The 20,628-nt window shown below is 36.6% G+C and overlaps 1 protein-coding gene and 1 non-coding gene across 5 annotated transcripts in view; one reads left to right on the top strand and one right to left on the bottom strand.

Moving 5' to 3' along the window:
- Itpr2 (inositol 1,4,5-trisphosphate receptor type 2) overlaps nt 1-20,628 on the bottom strand; it is a 518,501-nt gene that overhangs the window by 283,551 nt on the left and 214,322 nt on the right. For all 4 annotated transcript variants that reach the window (XM_058576367.1, XM_058576366.1, XM_046435433.2 and 1 more), the window contains 2 exons: nt 3,800-3,889; nt 3,544-3,669 (listed from right to left, as the gene is read on the bottom strand). In XM_058576367.1, the coding sequence (XP_058432350.1) occupies nt 3,544-3,669; nt 3,800-3,889 (216 nt within the window). The remainder of the gene's footprint in view (nt 1-3,543; nt 3,670-3,799; nt 3,890-20,628) is intronic.
- On the top strand, nt 18,791-18,893 carry LOC124087491 (U6 spliceosomal RNA). Its single transcript, XR_006850082.1, has one exon. It is a non-coding gene; the product is annotated as a U6 spliceosomal RNA (small nuclear RNA).

The raw sequence follows: 20,628 nt of genomic DNA on the forward strand, positions 1-20,628 counted from the left end.
CCTTAGATCTATATGGTATATAGTATTTTACTATTTGGTAAAGTACTTGTGTTTATTATACACAAAGTTCACATATTATTTCACAACATCTAAGTTTTCTAGATGTCTTAAGATGGCAGTATATCATAAAAAGTAGAGCTAGTAAATTAGCTAACTCATACATATCTTAGTGTCATAATTGATAGAAAAGATGCATCTTGGACATGGAATTGTTTTATCTCTCCAAAGTGTGTATCAGAACTTGTTCATTAGGCTGGAGAAGAGGGGAAGAAGGAAGTACACAGGGGAAAGTGGAACAAGTGCTCAAGGATTTATATTTTGATGTGAGCCACTGGTGTGTGTGCATCTTCTGACTGTACTGCTGGAATATTTTAATTCACAGGGAACATGCTTTCTTGCTAATATTTTAGTAGTAGAAATCTGATAATGAATCTCCTAGAAACATTATTGCAGTGTACCCTGCTGCTTTATGTCTCATTTTAAATTGAGTATTAAGTATTTTAAATTTGCATATAAATTTTTAATTGTAACTCTGCCAATTCATCTATCTAGAATCCTGATGCCATTTTTGTCTTTGGTGAAATTTCTGTTCCCAAGAAAGTCAGGATTATAATTTTTTCCTAACAAATTGAGTTGGTGTAGTATATGCTTGGTTTAAAAAAATACTCCTGTAGCCTTGGGATTTTTGAATTGGTGAATATTCATGATGTGGAAAACCACAGTTGAGGTCTATGATCTCAACCACACAAAATAGGATGCTGCGAATGTACAGGCAGGACCCAGGACAGTCCTGACTAAACTGCTTGTGACTGGATGACGTTCTTCTTTACTTACATTTTTATGTTTCCTGGAAAGTACATATTAACTTTTGAAAAATAAAAGTTATTTTTTTAAAAAATGTGTTCCTTTGTCTGGGGGACATTTTTTTTCTCTCTGCCTGTTTCATGGTCGCTCTTCTCTGTGCCTTTATGTTTCTACACCTCCCATAGTTGCCCCTGCCACTTCCCTGACTTCTAGATATTCCTCGTCTTCTCTTTATTTGTCCTCATATCTGTTGGGTTCTAGTCCTTAGACCCTCCCTTTGTTTCCCAGCCCGTCCTTGTTTTGCCCCAGTCTTTCTGAATATTCTCTGCCTTTCCCCATCTCTGAACACCCACTTCTCCCCACCCGGCCCACATCTCCTCTGCCCTCCCTCCTTGTGCTCTCTATGTGTAATATGAAATGAATTGCATTCTGCCATCATGTATAACAAACTAGAATAAATAAATAATTTAATTTTTAAAAAGTGGTCTTTCGACATTATTGAAATCATTAATAATTTCATATATAATGCATTGCCCATTTGTCATGTGGCCATTATTAGAGATTCAGAATGAATTTGTGTTTTGAGTCGTAGCTTATATTAATTGTGTTTAATGTCTTCCTTTTTCCTAATCTAAGGGTCTATATGCCATCTATAACTAAGCAAGCAGCCTAAAGTCCTTAATAGGCCCATTTCCTCATATTTAAAACAGGGAAGAATCAATTAGACTAACAAGACTAAAAATAACCCCATTTCTAAATAAAAGTGGGAAAATTTTACTTCAAAATCTTCTAACACTTTCTTTCAACTTGTGTAACCCAGGAATAGTTAGAAGACAATGAAGACACTTCAGTCACAGAAACTCCCAATTCCCACTGAAAAGCCAGCAGGGCAGAAGGGCATCCCTGGGGCCAGAGCTACAGCAGCTCCTGCTTCCTGTAACTCTCTTCTCACTTCTTTTCTATTTTTATTATTATTTCTAAACAATCTAGTTATTAAAACTTAATAAACCCATAGAAACAAAGGAGTAAAAAATGTTCAATTCTTCAGTTATATGATTAGAAAGAAATTAATCATGTGTCCAATGTCCATGTTATAATAGCAGATAAAATAATCCAGAAAATAAATACTGAGGATTTAGTATCTTTTGTTGGCTTCCAAGAATTCTTCAGTGGCATTCTTTACCACAGACTGGATTATGCCACCTTAGGAATGGTAGACTTGTAAATTTATATATTAGAAAGTAACTAAAGGGGAAAGGCAGACAACCCAGTAGAAGACCAAGTGAGGAGGGCATCCTAACAGAGAAAGGCCTGGCCTGGCCTGGTGGCACCAAAGGAGATGAAAAGATCTCCTACTGGGTGATACGAGAGACCAGTGTGGCCGATGAAAGGGGTGGGCGTTCATATGGAGGTGTGGCAGCAGTGCAGTGGAAGACATTTTTTTACTGGGTACCTATAAATAAGTAACTGTCTTAAGAAGACAATGGGAGAGGACAGGGTTCTAACTGTTAGAGAATGGATACACAGTACCGAAAAAGAGAAACTAACATGAACTCTGGTTTTGAAATTAGAGTTATGATTATGAAAACATGGTTTTCAATAATGTATAAACAGATAAGAAAACAAATGTCAATGTAACTTGGATATTTTATGTGTGCATGAATGTATGTATGTGCATGTACACACACACACACACACACATATGCATATCTCTGACTTTGTTCAGAGGACATGGAAAATGCAACATTCCAATAGCAACGAGCACACTCATTTTCCAAAACTTTGCTTCTAAAGATCACTCTCTATCAAATAGAACCAGGGCTTCTTGAAGAAATGGCTGATTCAAAGTTGAAGTAGAATGAACCTGGAACGTTTTACTGTGCCAGATCATGATGATGGGGACATGTTAGAGGACACAGAATCTAGCTTGAACGGGCTTCACTGGCCAGTTCTGGGGAAAACTGTGAGTCAAAATAATGATAGAACCCTATTATAACCTATTGAGTAAAATGAACTTCTGCATGTCCACACTGATACAAGTAAATGAAAGGATGTACTCAAAGTTAGATGAAGAATGGGATATTTACTTAGTTTCACAGAATCACTCCACAAAATACTTAATAATCACAAAGGGAAAGTGAGTACTTCACAGTGGAGAATCCAAGCAGTCACCACCTTAATCAAGTGATCCAAGCTGACATCATGAATAATGGGGCAATTAAAATCATGTGTTGCCTACTAGCAAGCAATGAGAAGAACTGAGCATCCTTCTGCTATGTTCCTATCAAAGATGCTTTACTGAGTCTAATCCCATGAGGACATAACAGCTGACCCAAATTAGAAGCCATTCTTCAAGATAAGTGGCTATCTTTAAAAGTATCAATGACATGAGAGTTCCAGCACCAGAAAATTTAAATACATAACAACCCCAAACTGCATGTTTCTAAAGTGGATCCTTGTGTCAATTAGGACACTCCCGGGACAAAGAGAAATTTGAATGGTGTGTGGGATTAGGTGACAGCAAAATGTCATATCCCTCCTGATTTGGAAGGCTGTAGTGTGGTCATGTAGAACCATGTCTTTGCATGAAATACACACTAACTGGCTCCAAGATGACGGTGATCAGGTAGGGGACTCAATCTCAAATAGTAAAGAGAAGAAAAGCTCTCTTTCACTTTTTTATACACTTAAAATTGTATCAAAATACAAAGTTAAAGAAAAAGGTATTTAAGGACAAACCTTTTCATAGGGTATCTGCAGAAGATCTAACACCACAGAATGAGCCCCCATATTTTTCAGTAATCGTTGATGTTGATTCCGACACTTTTTATTCTGTATGCAGAGTTTACTTAACCTGATCAAAATCTTTAAAAAGAAGTAAACATTATAAACAACAATATTAAATAAATATAACATATAAGCAACAATTATTTATGATAATTATTTAATATCATGCAAATATAATCCTATATAAAGATATTGTAAATTTGCTGACCTCCTTTACAATCCTGTAGTTATTGCTCTTATTGCTGTCAATCTGGGGTTTCTTTGTTCCATCTTGCACTGGACTTAAAATATTTGATTCCTAAAATAAACAAAAACATGTATTTTATGCCATATGTAGCTTGATAATAAACTTATGTTGTAATAAATATACTTTGTGATTATTTTTAATGAATTTATTTTTCAACCTAAATTTTTTCTTTTGTATTTTCTTTATTGAATAAAAAGCTCCTTGGCTTGAGTAAGCCATGTAAATTACCACTGCCTAATAAGAACCCAATTATAAGATAAATGATATTACTAATAATTAATGAACTGTATTTAAAAATAAAAGTTATTATATAATGCTAGTGTATATATGTACCTATTTGTGTGTATACATGTGTATATTTCAAAATATCATGGTTTCATGTTGTCTTTAGAAAAAGAACAGTAAAAATTCAGAGCATAAAAAAGATATAATTTTGTCATCATGGATAACCCATAATGAAATAAAGAGTGAAGGAGCATATCATAACAGCTGAACACATCTCAGGAAGGGAAGAAAGAACAACTTAACCCAAGGATTCTCTGCCAGGTTACCATGACATCCTTAAGAGTCACGACTTGGGGCCACCCAAGCATGTACACAGCCATGAAAATGAATGCAGGAAAATAAAACTTTAATTATAAATAGTATTTCAAATTACCAACATTACTAAAGCTTAATGCCTGAAACACCAAAAACACTTACTTATAATAATTATTAATCTGAAGCATTATAAAAAACAAATATAAGGAATGCAAATATTTTAAATATTAACTATTGTAATAACCATATAGAAGTGATTATAAATAATTCCATATTGAACATTTTAAATTAAAACAGTACATATCTGGTACTAGACTATGGTGAATGGATCAAAAAATAAATAAAAGATATGACCCTTCTTCCAACAAAATTAAAGCCTACCTAAGAAAATACGGAGAAGTAAGAAAATAAAAAATTGATTGAAGTTTGTCTAGATGAACCCAATTACTATGTTTAACTAGAAAGCTCTAGTAAAAAAAGGGTAAATTTGAATCGAGCAGATTTCACTACTCAGAGAAAGAAAGAGAATGGCTACAATTTAGACACCTTTATGAAAGAAGTCAAGTTTAAGCCAAGGTTTTCAAAGGTAGAAACCAGTTAAGCACAGGGGATGCCTGGGCAGTAGGGGGACAACTTGGTCAGAGCAGAAAGTCATCTTAGCCAAAGGGACTGCAGTGAGAAAAGGCACATGTGCTGAGCAGAAAACAGCAAGAACTGACGGAACAGGTTGCACAAGACTGAGCCATTACCTCTCTCATTTACACTAAGTTCAAAATTACACTTGGGATGAACATCAGGTTCAACTTGGATTAAAAACACCCTAAACTCCTGACTATTGAAGGCACGGGACTCTCAGTTACAGAGGACCCCAGTCCAAGCTCAGAAAAAATTAAGAAAAATAACATGAGGCCAACCAATATAATTTCATTTGTCCTGGGCTATTTTTCCTACTGTGCTCCAGGATGAATCATAAAAGTAATACAAACCAAGGGGAAAAAAATACTTTGCTTGCTGGTCCAACAATTCTGATGAAAAGCTTCAAGCCCCTGTAATCCCAGCGGCTGGGGAAGATGAGGCAGGAGCACCTCAAGTTCAAAGCCAGCCTCAGCAATGATGACGCACTAAGCAACTCAGTGAGACCCTGTCTCTAATAAAATACAAAATAGGGCTGGGGATATGGCTCAGTGGTGGGTTTCCCTGAGTTCAATCCCTGGTACAAAAAAAAAAAAACCACCTTATAGCCTCAGAGTGACTTGGTAAGGGTTTAGCCAGCACCACTCATTGTCAGCTTTGCATTCTTCTTTCACTTTGCTCCTTGCAAATATTGTGCCAAGCCTCCCAATCTGAATTCCACTTTAGCAGGTAACCTCCTATTCCATTTATTAAGCAGAAGGAAATTTCCATAAATTACTTTTCCCTTTTTCAACCCAAAATTTCCACTATCACAAACTGACCTATCTCCTTTTCCTTAGAGAACAAAACTTTTGATGTATGGATTTTGAAAATTCCCTGCCTCCTCTGTTCTGCTTCAGTCTTATTTCTTATATACAACTAGTTTCTACCCTCTACTCTTTCTCATCTCTTTAAAATATGGTCAATTGGAGGCTACTCAAACACATTCAGTGATACTGCCCACCCTGGAAAGCAGTCTTGCCTCTCAGATTATTGATTCTACTATTATCTCAAAAGAATAATCTAGGCCACATTGATTGCTTTACATGCTAATGATTCAAAATTGCCAAAACTTTCTCCAGCATTTGAGACTGTGGTTCATTCCCATTTTTTGTTAAGCCCCATTCTCTGTTTTATTGTGGTGTGATACTCTTCCCTATTACCTTCTACCTTGTGACCAATCGTCTCTTTTTCATTCAACAGAACTGCAACTGCAAAAGGTAAAAAAGCAAATGGTGAAAGCATTCAAAAGCTTACTAAGGCTGATTTCAGGGCTGTTTCCCCTAGTTATCCTAATAAATGCAAGGAGGGACACGAAACAGTGAAACCTCCACTCCAGGTAAAGGGGAAAACTGAAACATTGTCTGCCAGACTCTAAACATTAAATGAATCCTAAAAAGTCATAGAAGAAAATATTAACCTGTCTTTGTAAGCAAAGCTAGCATAGAAGAGGCAAGGCAGGTCAGGTGGCTAAGATAGATGGAAACTCTCTAGATGGAAAGAGACTGTAGGTCAGAGAATGAGACACTTAGGGTTTCTACTTCATACCAAAAGGAATGTATTGATGAGAGGTAGAAATTGAAAAGGGTAGAAATATAATTAAATTTCCTTTTTCTGATCTCAAAGGTAGAGGTTGAATTTTTATAAGGCTGTTTGATGTTTTTCTTTTTCTGGAAGAAATATTAAGGAAAATCAAATCTATACCACAAATCAAGATTAAGATATTACCAAGTCTAAGGACTGACAAAGCTCCAAAGATAGACTTTTAAAGAAGGCAGTCGAAAATGCAGGCAAAGTTTTGGCCAATACATTGAAGCCCATTTTTCAAACAATGACCTGAATAAAAAGACAGACTTGTTTTAAGAAAAGTGATCTCGGGCAAAATGTACTACGGTACGAGAAGTTATGCTCTTTAGTTCAACCCAGGGGAAGACTCAGACAATGCTAAGCTGTGTTAACTATGGGAATCATGAAGAATAATGATTTTAATTTAAAATTGCCAGCAGTCAACGCAAGGAGACAACACTGGAGAATTCAATAAACAATCCCTTTTAATTTCAGAAAATAATGCAACATAATTAAGTGGAACAAAAGTATTAACCCAAAGAACATCTGGATGATTCCAAGTGAGTCATCAGGGGAATCTAAGAAATATGTAAACAATGTACCTACAGTTAGGTTTTTATTATTTTATTTTGCAAATGCTCTAAACAAGCATGTTTTAAGAATTTTCCTCCAAAAAGGGCAGAAATCAACTGTATTTTTTATATCCTTCACAGCCTTAGCCCTATTGAAGTAACCAGATCTACAAAGCTCTAACTTAATTCTAATGACAAAACACTAGAAAAGTGCAAAATGCTGAGCAAGTCCAGGAAAAATGTCTAACTCTGCGAACAGTGCCACACTTACAGAACACACCCAAATGACCCCTGACAATGGGTGACGAAGAATAAATATGGAGCTCCAACAGCACTAGTACTTTATTATAATTGCTTCCTGTCATCTGGACAACCTAAATTTACTTCTTCTAATGGAATATGGGAAATAGCTTAATTAAGTGATTTTATAGAAGCAGCTATATTTTTAATTGTATAGTATGTACCACAATAAAAAAGCAGTAGGTTCAGAAACAAGACAGCAAGAAGAGTCTAGATACTGGGTGGGTAGCAGGGTTCTAGGCAGAGACACAGAGAGTGAATTCTGCTTCTAAACAAAGGTTTCTCCCCAGTTTTAAATTTTTCTTTTTTTTTTTTTTAATTGGGTGTGGGTAGGGAAGGAGCAAGGAAACTCTTTTGTATCAACAGCAAAAGTAATGTAATAAAATAGTATCATATGGACTACATGGCAGCTAACACTGGCACCAATTCGTGGGGACCCAGCTTCTTAATTTAAGCAAGGGCAATCATGCTTTTAAAAATAGGACTTTCCAAATCCTACCATGTAGAGCTGCCGGCAACTGCAGCTGCACGATTAAAATAGCTCAATGCATGCCTTCTATTCTTCCCCACCCCACTGAAGTTTAAGGAGGTCCTTCCTCAGCAAAGTTGTCAAGTCAGCAAGATGGCAAAGCATTCTGGTCACCATCTGGATCCCCAGCCTTCCCTTCATGTAACCACTCTTCAGCCCCATCAGGGGCTTCATTAACCATCCAGGGTCCCCACATCTCAGATGTCAAGTGCCTTCCTTCTCCTTTGCTCACCCCCTCTAAAACATGGGTAGAGATCTAATAATCAGTCTTTCATATTTTTATTGATCAATCAGATTATAATTTAATTAATACTTCAAAATAAATGTTTACCCTCTTCAGACAACTGAATAAGAGCCTTTTATGGGGATGATAGGTTTTTTTTCTCCCTCCCATCTAAGAGTACCATCACCTACTAGTCATTTAGGGGGGTGCAAAATGCCTAAAATACCCTAGATCTATGTGTCTGAACTTAAATTAATCTGGACCATCATGGTGTCGTGGTTGACCATTTCTTTTTTTGTTGTATTTTGTAGTGATAGACTTAACCTAGTGACTCGTATGTGCAAGGCAAAAACTCCACTATTGTACACCTCCAGCTCATGGTTGACAGTTTCTGCTTCCCCAAGAAGTGCCTAGGGCTGCTGAAAGGATTGGACCAAGATTTACAATGGGCTGAGGAGGCTGTGTCTCCCTTATTGGCAGATGACTTCCCTCAGGCTTCCCTCAACCCAGGCCCAAATCCCTTCCTTTTGAGAGAGTAAGTATACACACTCCTAACTTGACCCTAAACCTGTTTCCCCCACACACCCTGTCCTCCTGCAAATACAATGAATTTTCTGACTCATTTGATATAATTTTAAATGGTATTTGATTATGTTTAATCTGATATCCAAGAAAACACCCCAAATTTACTATCTGTTTGTCTGAGAAATAAAGTAACAAAAAGCACATGCCCCTGGACAGTATGCTCTTTTATAGAGATATTAGGAAATACTGGGAATATATCAGTGACAGATATGTTCACTGTAAACGAATAATGGCTGTCATAATGCAACAGGAAATTGCCATCACAGAAAAGCTGTTTTTCTTTCTTTCTTTCATTTTTTTTAAGAAATGGAGTCTTGGGGCTGGGATTGTTGCTCAGCAGTAGAGCGCTTGCCTAGCATGAGCAAGGCCCTGGGTTCGATCCTCAGCACCACATAAAAATAAATGAATGGAATAAAGGCATTGTGTCCAACTACAACTAAAAAAATAAATATTTTTTTTTCAAAAAAAAAGAAATGGAGTCTTGCTATGTTGCTCAGGCTGACCCCAAATTCTTGGCCTCAAGCAATCCTCCTGCCTCAGCCTTCCCTGTAACTGGGACTACAGATATGCAATTACCACATCTAGCTTATCCCAGAAATTTTGCAATGCAACTAAGGGGTGGCTAAAACCTCACCAGAATTCTATAAAACATGGAAATAACGAGCGGCCTTTTAGTCATGAGAGTGGTAGACAGTAACAAAGCACTATACGGGAAGTGAGAACAGTCGTGTATCATACCCCCAGAAACCACTTCTGGTACCTGCGGCATCATGTGAAGAAAGCATCCTTCTTACAGTCCTCACAGAAGTGGCTGTGAGAGGAGGCCACTGAACGAATGTGTGGCAGGAAGGAATCACTCTCAACCAAGTAACTGCCCTAATCAAGCAGTCATGACAGAAATGTTGGCACCTGATCTAGTGACAAACCTGTGCTGATCTGACTGTATCAACTTCAATTGTTCCCTTGTAAGACACTTACCAAGAATCTTAGAACCTTAGGAATCTAATCATTAATAACCTGTATTGAATTAAAAATAAGTGGAAGCATTTCTTTAACAAAAGGGTAAGATAGTAATTGTTCTTTTAACATGAAGGGAAATACTAAGTTTCCTGCTAAAACAGCATTAATTTTAAATATAGGGTAGAAGACAAGAAGATTCTTCTTGTGGAAGTAATTTAAATAACAAATTCAGGAAGTGTAAGCATTACATTTAAGAATTTGCATTACAACTAAATAGAATGAGAATATATAAAACTAGCATTTGGGTAAAACCCAAAAATTATTTTTCAGCAGTATGTCAGACAGAAGGGCCTATTGATCCATATCTCTGGCAATCACCTTCACTAACATTAGCTCAGACATAAGGACAAGGATAAGTACTGTGACATAAACAAATAAGATAAACTAAACAATGAGTTCTGGAGTAAAAATAGAATATAAAGACAAGAAAATAGATTCTATCAAAGGAAAGCACTGCCCAAATTATAGAATTAATGTTTTTCATGAAATTACCCTGGCATCCTGTATTGGTCAAGCCAAGTAGTAGGCTTGTTTAAAACACAAGAACTCTTTTCTGTACTAGGCCATGAGGACTCAACATTCCACCAGTCCCTGATGTCAAGTGTCACCTCCTCAATCGCAACTTGTGCTGCAGAAACAGTGTTTATGTAGAACTATTTTCCCACTATGAAAAATCAAGTACCCCTACTGGGGAAAGTAGAATTGTCTTTCAAGATATCCTTCTAAAGAGATTTGCCTCCTCGTTTTGCTTTATCAAAGAAAAGACTGAAAGTGGTAAGCAAAGAACAGAATACAGATTTTGCTTTTAATGAGTAATGCATGCAGACATAATAGACACATCAACACACAGGGAAGGTGTGCCAGAAAGAAATAGAGAAAGAATAATGGAGGAAGGGAGATGGGGAAGGAGACAAAGAAGAAGGGAATAAATCTATAAATAGTTATGTATACGAAGTAATAGAAATAATTAAGATAAAGCTACTGACTAAAATCCAATGCCTATCATGGATGTTATTGCTAAGAAAGACAACCCAAAATCTCAACAATAAGAAGACTATCATTTCCCAGTGAAATGCAGTCAAGAAATCTTTTGAAAGGACTTGTAAATAGGTATGTGCAAAACAACCATGGAGACAAGGAAGAACAACATCACTCATGCCATGTGGCTCCACGCAGTTTGCTGCACCAAGGAACAGTACTGGGGATGGCCCCACAGCATCCCTCAACAAGGGTAAGCAATGATTCTGGAGAAGAGGAAACTACAAGCCGAGCATCAGCAAGAAAAGATAAGGCATGAGTCCTCCATTCTCCCATCAGCCAATAGAGAAACACTGGGAGCTCAGCCAGTTGCCAGTATGGTCTAGATTTCCAAGTAACTGCTCTCCTAACTCCCACAGTAACTTCTTACTGGGCAAGTTTAAGAGTAACCTTCTCAATGGAAGAACTCACAACTGTCTGAGCCATTGATTATAGAAACTGCTTAGGGACACCAACTGTGGGGCTCATAGAAATTGGACGACTGATGGGGGCAGAAGTCCCAGGTCCCATGAGAAGCTGAGTTAGTGTACAGCACCTTGAAGGTGAGGGACTACCTCTACCATTCCTATCAGCCCAGGCAGCTCGATGTCCAGGCAACTCAGAGTGAGCCCTGGGGACATTTTTCAGTTAATTCTTTTCCTTACATCACCTATCCATTAAGAGGAGAAAAAAAAAAAAAGCTCAGAAGGAAAAGAGTTTAGATATGAATCTAAACTGGATAGATTTGAAAAAGAACCAATTAGAAAGCTTGAAGATGAAAAAATTAGTCCTTTAAGTAAAAACTAGATAGATGTTAAATATCAGACTTTAAATTGTTTCATTTAAAAATTTTTATGAAATTGTGTATAGAAAATCATAAGTAATTTTTTAAGCGCTGGAAACCACATATAGGTGAGTAGATAGATAAAGAGATTAACACAAATCCACATGCAAATAGAGAAGAAAATTCACTGCAAGAAAAATAAATAACAACCTAAATAAATAACAAGAGCAAGGACTTCTTTCAGGAGCACTGTGATGTCCAAGTGACCTGCTTTTCCAGCCTAAATAAAGAGATGGGTGAATGCAAAGGGCAATCCTGACTTAACCCACTCGGATATGGTTTCCTGAGTTAATCTCTCCTTCCTATATTTAGAAGTCAACACATATTTGAATGTGATGAATTAGTAATTGCTTCTAATGCTACTGACATTGTCAACTTGTTACACTCTAGCCTTTAAGCTTTCAGAAATGAGGTACTGTCTTTTTAATGCCCAGGAAAAGAAGTTTAACGAAGGGGAACACTGCGACATATTCTAGATATTAAAGCACATAGGTCCTAGGGATGCAACGGGGTCACTAGAGGACCAAATCCATCCCATTCTCCTCCCCATTTATAAGAGATGAACCATAATGATGGGATAATTTTGGGCCACATACTGAGATATGTAGTTTTGATAGATGGCTTTCACTTCACCTTTATTGCCCAGAGTACACAGAATCTAGAGTTAAGGGGAGAAGAACATTTAGATTATTGGAAACATGTTTCTATTATAAAAGTGAAGAATCCCATTAATGTTATCTGGTCCTCTGATATCTAAGCAGGCACAAAGTTAGACCATTATGAGCTGTTTGCAAACAATGCCAATGGCCCTGTGTTTAGAGCCTTTGTGAGACTTACTCAACAACAAAGAACTGTTATTGGTATAGGCCTGCAAGAGTGCATGCTGCCTGCTACTGGCTGTTTCCATTGATATTGTGATTTATTCATTCTGTTTACAACACATTGCCACAGGCTTTGCCTGATGGTTCCTTGCATAATGCAGATTATGTGACTGTGTATAGGTTAGTAACTTTGTAGCTTCTCACTTTTCCTCTTTTTAAAGTAATCCCTTAATGAATGTACCTTTCTCCTGGCTTCTCAATCCGCAAATATTTCTACTGTCACATCCCCAGTTTGGGCTTTTTAAATCTCACACGTGAATTTGTGCAAGAAGCTCTTAATTGGTTCCCCCACTTTGATCACTTGTTCTCCTGAATTCTGCCCAGGAAAAAAAAATGTCCAAGATAATATACTCACCTCCTACTCAAGAATCTTCAGAGTCTCCCAATTTCCAGTCATTTCTAATGAAATCACTTTTTTTTAATTGACTGCTGCAAGTATTTCACTAACTAATCCTTCAAACAGGTCTACCTTACATGTCTGAACTAACCCTTCTCCAAGTTGTTACCCACACCAACCAGCCTTCCTCCATACCATGCAGCTCAGCACCAAGTCAACTGCTGTCACACACTTCCAAGGGTGTTCATTCTATGCACTCATTCTTTAAGGGCAAGAGCCATATCTGGAATATTATATTGGCTTCTCGACATCAAACTTTAAGAAGGGAAATAAGAAATTGAAGTGTACACAAAAGCGAGTGAGCATGATGGCAAAGGGACTGAAATTATACTTCAAACAGAATGTGTCGAAGAAGGATTTTCCTCTGGAGAAACACAACAGCTAATCAAGTAGAGGAGGTTCATGCATAGTCCACATTTCTTAAACCTACCATCAGTGAACAGATATCCCAGGACGAATATACAGCTCAAAATACAGAAGAGCAATTTATTGTTAAAAACCATAAAACAGAATATGATGAAGTAGAGTTCGGAGAAACCCCTCCTATACAACATCTAAAAGGGACAGATAAAATATTTAAGATACCTGTTTTTAGTAGAGAGACCAGAAACCATGAAAGGACATAAAAGTTTCAAAGCAATAATCAAGCACTGAATTCATTGTTGGCCTTGAAGGCTTCAGTATACACATAATAACCTGGATTCCAAGTTTTAATGTGATACATGCATGCACACGCACGCGCACACACACACACACACACATACACGAAAGGAAACAGAGAATGAAATCCAAGGAAGGAAGGTCTGATCAGAAGCCCTGACTCACAGTCAAAAATATCAAAGAGAGACAGCGTGGTGATAAATCAGGAAAAGATGTAGCATAGAAGAACCAAAAGGGTCCCTGTCTTGGCCTTGACTCTGGATGAAGTTAAAAAGGTGGGGAAATGCTCTTGAGGCCCCCCGTATAAAAAGACAAGCCCTCTTTGACTCCATTTGGGAGCAGAATTCTCACTAATAAAGTAGCTCTCCAGAGTCCAAACCAAAAATGTATTTGATGTGGTTACAGAATATAATATCCCAAGGTGCCTCATAGAATCAAATATAATTATCTAGATTAAACACAGGCCTCAGAAGAACTTCACATATGAAGTTCCAAAAAATGTAAGTTCATAACAAAAATTCCACTAAACACCTAATTAAATGCATCCTAAGGACTTCTGCAAGAATATAAAACTTAAAATTGCAGATCACCCTCCTGTTACAAAACAACTAGATTCTAAATATAAGCCTATTTTAAGTATATTTCTGGGATCACAGAAAACAAAGGTCTCTCCAAGATCCCACCCTGTATCTCCTAAGGGAAAAAAAAAAGTAACAAGAAATCAGATCAAGGGAGCTCCAATATATAAGGCTACAGAATAAGTATCCCTGAAGGCAAATGACAATACTACTTCTAAACCCAGAAACTAAGGAAGCCCTGAACAAATGTCAAGTTTGGGGAGCTAAAACCCAAAATTTCTGCCTTAGGACAGGTGTGCAGAAAGGGAGTAACATGGTTTCAGACTAGCAGCGCCCCCTGGCAACGGGCTGAGGCAATAGCAAGCATTCTAAAGAGGAAAACATCCCATTTCAACTCTGAGGTCTGCAGATCAAAAGATATGGGCTTATTTATTTGTTGATTGATCGTATATCCTCTTCTGAGAAGTGTCTGTTCAAGTCCTTGGCCCATTTATTAATTGGGTCATTTGGTTTTTTTCTTTTCTTTTTTTTTTTTTTTTTGGTGTTAAGGTTTTTGAGTTCTTTATATACCCTAGAGATTAGTGCTCTATCTGATGTGTGAGGGGTAAAATTTTGCACCCAAAAAGTAGGCTGTCTGTTCACCTCACAGATTTCTTTTTGCTGAGAAGAATCCCTTTCCTTGGTCTATACCCAAGAACTTAAAAACAGCATATTACAGGGACACAGCCACATCAATGTTTATAGCAGCACAATTCACAACAGCTAAACTGTGGAACCAACCTAAACGCTCTTCAGTAGATGAATGGATAAAAAAACACATGGCATATATACATGATGGAATCTTACTCAGCGATAAAAGAGAATAAAATCATGGCATTTGCAGGTAAATGGATGGAGCTGGAGAAGATATGCTAAGTGAGTTAGCCAATCCCCCGCCCCGCCCTAAAAAAAAAAAATGTCGAACGTTTTCTCTGACATAAGGAGGCTGATTCATAGTGGAATGGGGGGGGGGGCAGGGGAGGAATAGACAGACTCTAGATAGGGTAGAGGGGTGGGAGGGGAAAGGAGGGGGCATGGGGTTAGAAATGAGGGTGAAATGTGATGAACATCATTATCCAAAGCACATGTATGAAGACACTAATTGGCATGAATATACTCTGTATACAACCAGAAAAAAAAAAAAGAGAGAGAGAGAGATGGGCTCAAAACCTGCCTAAAAGCAGTTAGAGTAGCTTCATTTACAATTGTCCAAAATTGTAAACAACCAAGATAACCTTCAATGGAGGAATGCATAACAAGTAGTGTATCCATACAGTGGGCTAGTTAGTATACGGAGATTTTAAAAATAATAATAATAATAGATATCAAGAATATGAAAAGCTCTTAAATATATATTGCTAAGTCAAAGAAATCCGTCTGAAAAAGCTATATCTTATAAGATTATAACTAAATGACATTCTGGAAAAAGTGAAACTACAGAGGTAATAAAAAGATCAGTGGTTGCCAAGGACTCCAGAGTTCAGTGGGAAGAGATACATAGGTGAAGCCCAGAGAATTGTCAACAGTGAAACTATTCTGTGGGATGCTGTAATGGTAGATACATGAGAGTATACATTTGTAGAGCCCATAGACTTTATAAGGCGAAGAGTGAACCCTAACCAAATGATGGACTTCAGTTAATAAAAACGTATCATTATTGGCTCATCAATTGTAACAAATGTACCATGCTGATACTAGATGTTAATAATAGGCAGAAATAAGAATGGAGAATTCATTTTCTGTGAAATTCTTCTCCAAACCTAAATTTTCTCTAAAGCCTATTCAAAAAAGATATGAACTCATAATCAAAGATGATCAAAAATATAATAAAATGAAGAACATGAATGAGAATAAGAAACACCAAAATTCTTCAGGTCCTGGAAGTCTTACATATAGAATATAAAGTAGCCTTAAGGAATGGCAAAAATTAAAAGGCAATAAAACATCATTTAAAAAATAGCCAAATAGATGTGCATAAAAATCAAACTTTGGGTATAAAAAAGTATAATAATTTGACATTAAAAATTCAACTGGTGCCTCCTAAAGCTTAGGAAATAAGGCCAAGAGTTAATAAATGGGACGGCATCAAATTAAAAAGCTTCTGCACAGCAACAGAAATTAGGAATGTGAAGAGAAAACCTAAAGTATGGGAGAAAAATCTTTGCTAGCTACTCTTCTGACAGAGCATTAATGTTTAAAATACATAAAGAACTCAAGAAACTTTGTACCAGGGGCTGCAGTTGTGGCTACGTAGTAGAGCGCATGCCTAGCATGTGTGAAGCACTGGGTTCAATACTCAGCACCATATACAAATGAATATACAAATAAATTAAATAAAGGTATAAAAAATTCTTAAAAAATTTACCAACAAAATCAAATAACCCAATTAATAAAGGGGCAATTGAATTAAATAGACAATTCTCAAATGAAGAAATACAAATGGCCAGCAAATATATGAAAAAATGTTCAACATCATTAACAATTAGGGAAATGCAAATCAAAACTACACTGAGATTTCATCTCAAGACAATCAGAATGGACTTCATCAAGAATACAAATAAGCAGGACATGGTTGTATATGCTTATAATCCCAGCAGCTTGGGAGGCTAAGGCAGGAAGATTGCAAGTTCAAGGCCAGCCTCAGCAACTCAGTGAGGCCCTGAACAACTTTACAAGAACCTGTTTTAAAATAAAGGTGGTTCAATAGTTAAGCACCCCTGGCTTCAATCCCCAATACCAAAATAATAATAATAATAAAAACAATATAATAAATGCTGGAAAGGATGTGGAGAAAAAAAAACACTTTTACACTATCAGTGGCACTATAAATTAGTGCAACCAATATGAAAATCAATATGGAGGTTTCCCAAAAGACTAGGCATGGATCCACCATATGACCCAGCTATACCACTCCTCAGTATTTATCTTGAAGAATGAAAATCATCATATTATAGTGATACATGCATTCTCATGTTTATAATAGCACAATTCACAATAGCCAAACTATGTAAGCAGCCTAGGTATACATCAAGGAATGAATGAAAAAAGAAAATGTGGTAAATATACACAATAGAGTTTTATTCCGCCATAAAGAAAAATGAAATTATGGTGTTTTTCAGGAAAACGGATGGAACTAGAATGTTCCATTATATTAAGCGAAATAAGTTAAACTCAGATGATTAAGGGTCATATGTTTTCTCTCATATGTGGAAGCTAGAGAGGTAAAAGGAAAAGAAAGTAGGGGGTAGATCTCATGAAAATCTAAAGGAGATCACTAGAAGAAATGGACCAAGGAGTGGGAGATGGGGGGGGTGGGGAGAAGTGCCGGAGTGATATTGGCCAAATTATATTGTTACACTGTGTGCATGTATACACAACACACATCCCATCATCATGTACAACTATAATACACCAATAACATATTAAAAATTCAACTGGGAAATTGAGAGACACACCTGAAGAGATATTTGGATACATTTAAAGACGATATTCAATATATAATACAAGGTCACAGATATAGAAAATATGAAAAAGAAATTAATAGACACATACTATTTAATGCTATACTAGTAATAGAAGGTTTAATGTACATGTATCTGGAGTTTCACAATTAAAGTGCTGTTATTCAAAAACCAGAAAACTTCTCCACAGCAGCAATGGAAGCCCAAACACAAGAAATAATACTTTTAGAAGTGAGAGAAAATAACTTTCAACTGATAAAATTGTTTCTTTGTAGTTAAAAATAATAATTATTATTATTGTAAATTTATAAGCATCTAATAAAATATCCTCCAAATGAGTAAAGTAAAAATTAATAGAACTACAGGGTAAAATTGATAAGCCTACCACTGCAGTAGGAAATGCCAACAAATCTCTCTCATTTATTGCTGTTAAGAAAACAAAAATATTAGAAAAATAGATGATTTAAACATAATTAGTAAATCTGAGTCACCAGCCACACATAAAGAATCTCATACCTCATATCTCCTCAATTCTATCTAGAACTTTAAAAAAACTGAAGGTATGATAGACCAAAAAGCAAGACTCAATAAATTTAGAAGAAATTACAATATCCTAACCACATTCCCTTGTCACAAGTTAATAAAGAATTCAGTTTTTTAAAGGCAAAGATTTCAATACATTTGGAAATATAGAAACTCACTCCTAAGAAATTATGAGTTGAAAAAGAAAATCATAATGGAAAATTTTAAAAATAACTAATATTAAACAGTAATAAAAATACAATTTGTCAAAATTTGTGGCACTCAACTCCTTAGAATGGAATCACACCATTAAATTTTCTTCAAAAGTCTGTCAACATAAAAGATTAGAAAACAGTAGAATACATATGATAAAATAGCAAACAAATCCAGAATCCCAACAAAGACAAAAAGAGATTATTTTACAAGAATGAAAAATACATAAATCTCTGGCAAAACTGAGATAGAAGAGAGACAAAAATAAACAGTATTAAGAATAAAAAGTGGATAAGAAAGCCAAGATACCACAGAAAGAAAAAGAAGGTGAAGGAGCTAGCTTCAGCAGCACATATGCTAAAATTAGAATGATACAGAGAAAATTAGCATGGCTCTGCACAAGGTGACATATAAACATGAAGTGTTCTGCATTTGTCCGTATGTTCTTGCACAGTAGTATGACTAATGGTAACAGGAATATTACCTTAACTTTCAACAGAAGAAGAAAGGATTTTGAATGTTTCACCATAAAGACATAATCGATTTGAAGGAACAAATATGTTTAACCTGATTTAAACATTATAGAATTACACGTTTCAAAACTCCATATGGCACCCCATTGATGTGTACAAATTATTTTTATTTCCATGCATTGGTTAAAAAGTAAAATTAATTTAAATTAAAAAACTTTTAAGGATGATGAACAAATATGAACCAATTAATGCCAATAAACTTGAAGACTTAAAACATATGGCGCATAAACAACAAATTGAGTCTTTTTTTTTTTAATTTTTTATTGTGGGTTGTTCAAAACATTACAAATTTCTTGACATATCATATTCCACACTTTGATTCAACTGGGTTATGAACTCCCACGTTCACCCCATACACAGATTGCAGAATCACATCAGTTACACATCCATTGATTTACAAATTGCCATACTAGTGTCTGTTGTGCTCCGCTGCCTTTCCCATCCTCCACCCTCCACCCTCCCCTCCTCTCTCTCTACCTCCTCCACTGTATAACCCTGAGGGTCTCCTTCCATTACCATGCAATTTCCCTGCTCTCTCCCTTTCCCTCCCACCTCTCATCCCTGTTAAATGTTAATCTTCTTCTCCTGCTCTTCGTCCCTACTCTGATCTTAGTTACTCTCCTTATATCAAAGAAGACATTTGGCATTTGTTTTTTAGGGATTGGCTAGCTTCACTTAGCATAATCTGCTCTAATGCCATCCATTTCCCTGTAAATTCTATGATTTTGTCATTTTTTAATGCAGAGTAATACTCCATTGTGTATAAATGCCACATTTTTTTTTATCCATTCGTCTATTGAAGGGCATCTAGGTTGGTTCCACAGTCTTGCTACTGTGAACTGTGCTGCTATGAACATCGATGTAGCAGTGTCCCTGTAGCATGCTCTTTTTAGGTCTTTAGGGAATAGACCAAGAAGGGGAATAGCTGGGTCAAATGGTGGCTCCATTCCCAGCTTTCCAAGAAATCTCCATACTGCTTTCCAAATTGGCTGCACCAATCTGCAGTCCCACCAGCAATGTACAAGTGTACCCTTTTCCCCACATCCTCGCCAGCACTTGTTGTTGTTTGACTTCATAATGGCTGCCAATCTTACTGGAATGAGATGGTATCTTAGGGTGGTTTTGATTTGCATTTCTCTGACAGCTAGAGATGGTGAGCATTTTTTCATGTACTTGCTGATTGACTGTATGTCCTCCTCTGAGAAGTGTCTGTTCAGGTCCTTGGCCCATTTGTTGATTGGGTTGTTTGTTCTCTTATTGTCTAATTTTTTGAGTTCTTTGTATACTCTGGATATGAGGGCTCTATCTGAAGTGTGAGGAGTAAAGATTTGTTCCCAGGGTGTAGGCTCCCTATTTACCTCTCTTATTGTTTCTTTTGCTGAGAAAAAACTTCTTAGTTTGAGTAAGTCCCATTTGTTGATTCTAGTTATTAACTTTTGTGCTATGGGTGTCCTATTGAGGAATTTGGAGCCCGACCCCACCGACTGTAGATCGTAGCCAACTTTTTCTTCTATCAGACGGCATGTCTCTGATTTGATATCAAGCTCCTTGATCCATTTTGAATTAACTTTTGTGCATGGCGAGAGAAAGGGATTCAGTTTCATTTTGTTGCATATGGATTTCCAGTTTTCCCAGCAC

The sequence above is a fragment of the Marmota monax genome, unplaced genomic scaffold (assembly GCF_021218885.2).
Source record: "Marmota monax isolate L192 unplaced genomic scaffold, Marmota_monax_Labrador192_F-V1.1 WCK01_AAM20220418_F8-fsc00012, whole genome shotgun sequence".
Taxonomy (NCBI): Eukaryota; Metazoa; Chordata; class Mammalia; order Rodentia; family Sciuridae; genus Marmota; species Marmota monax.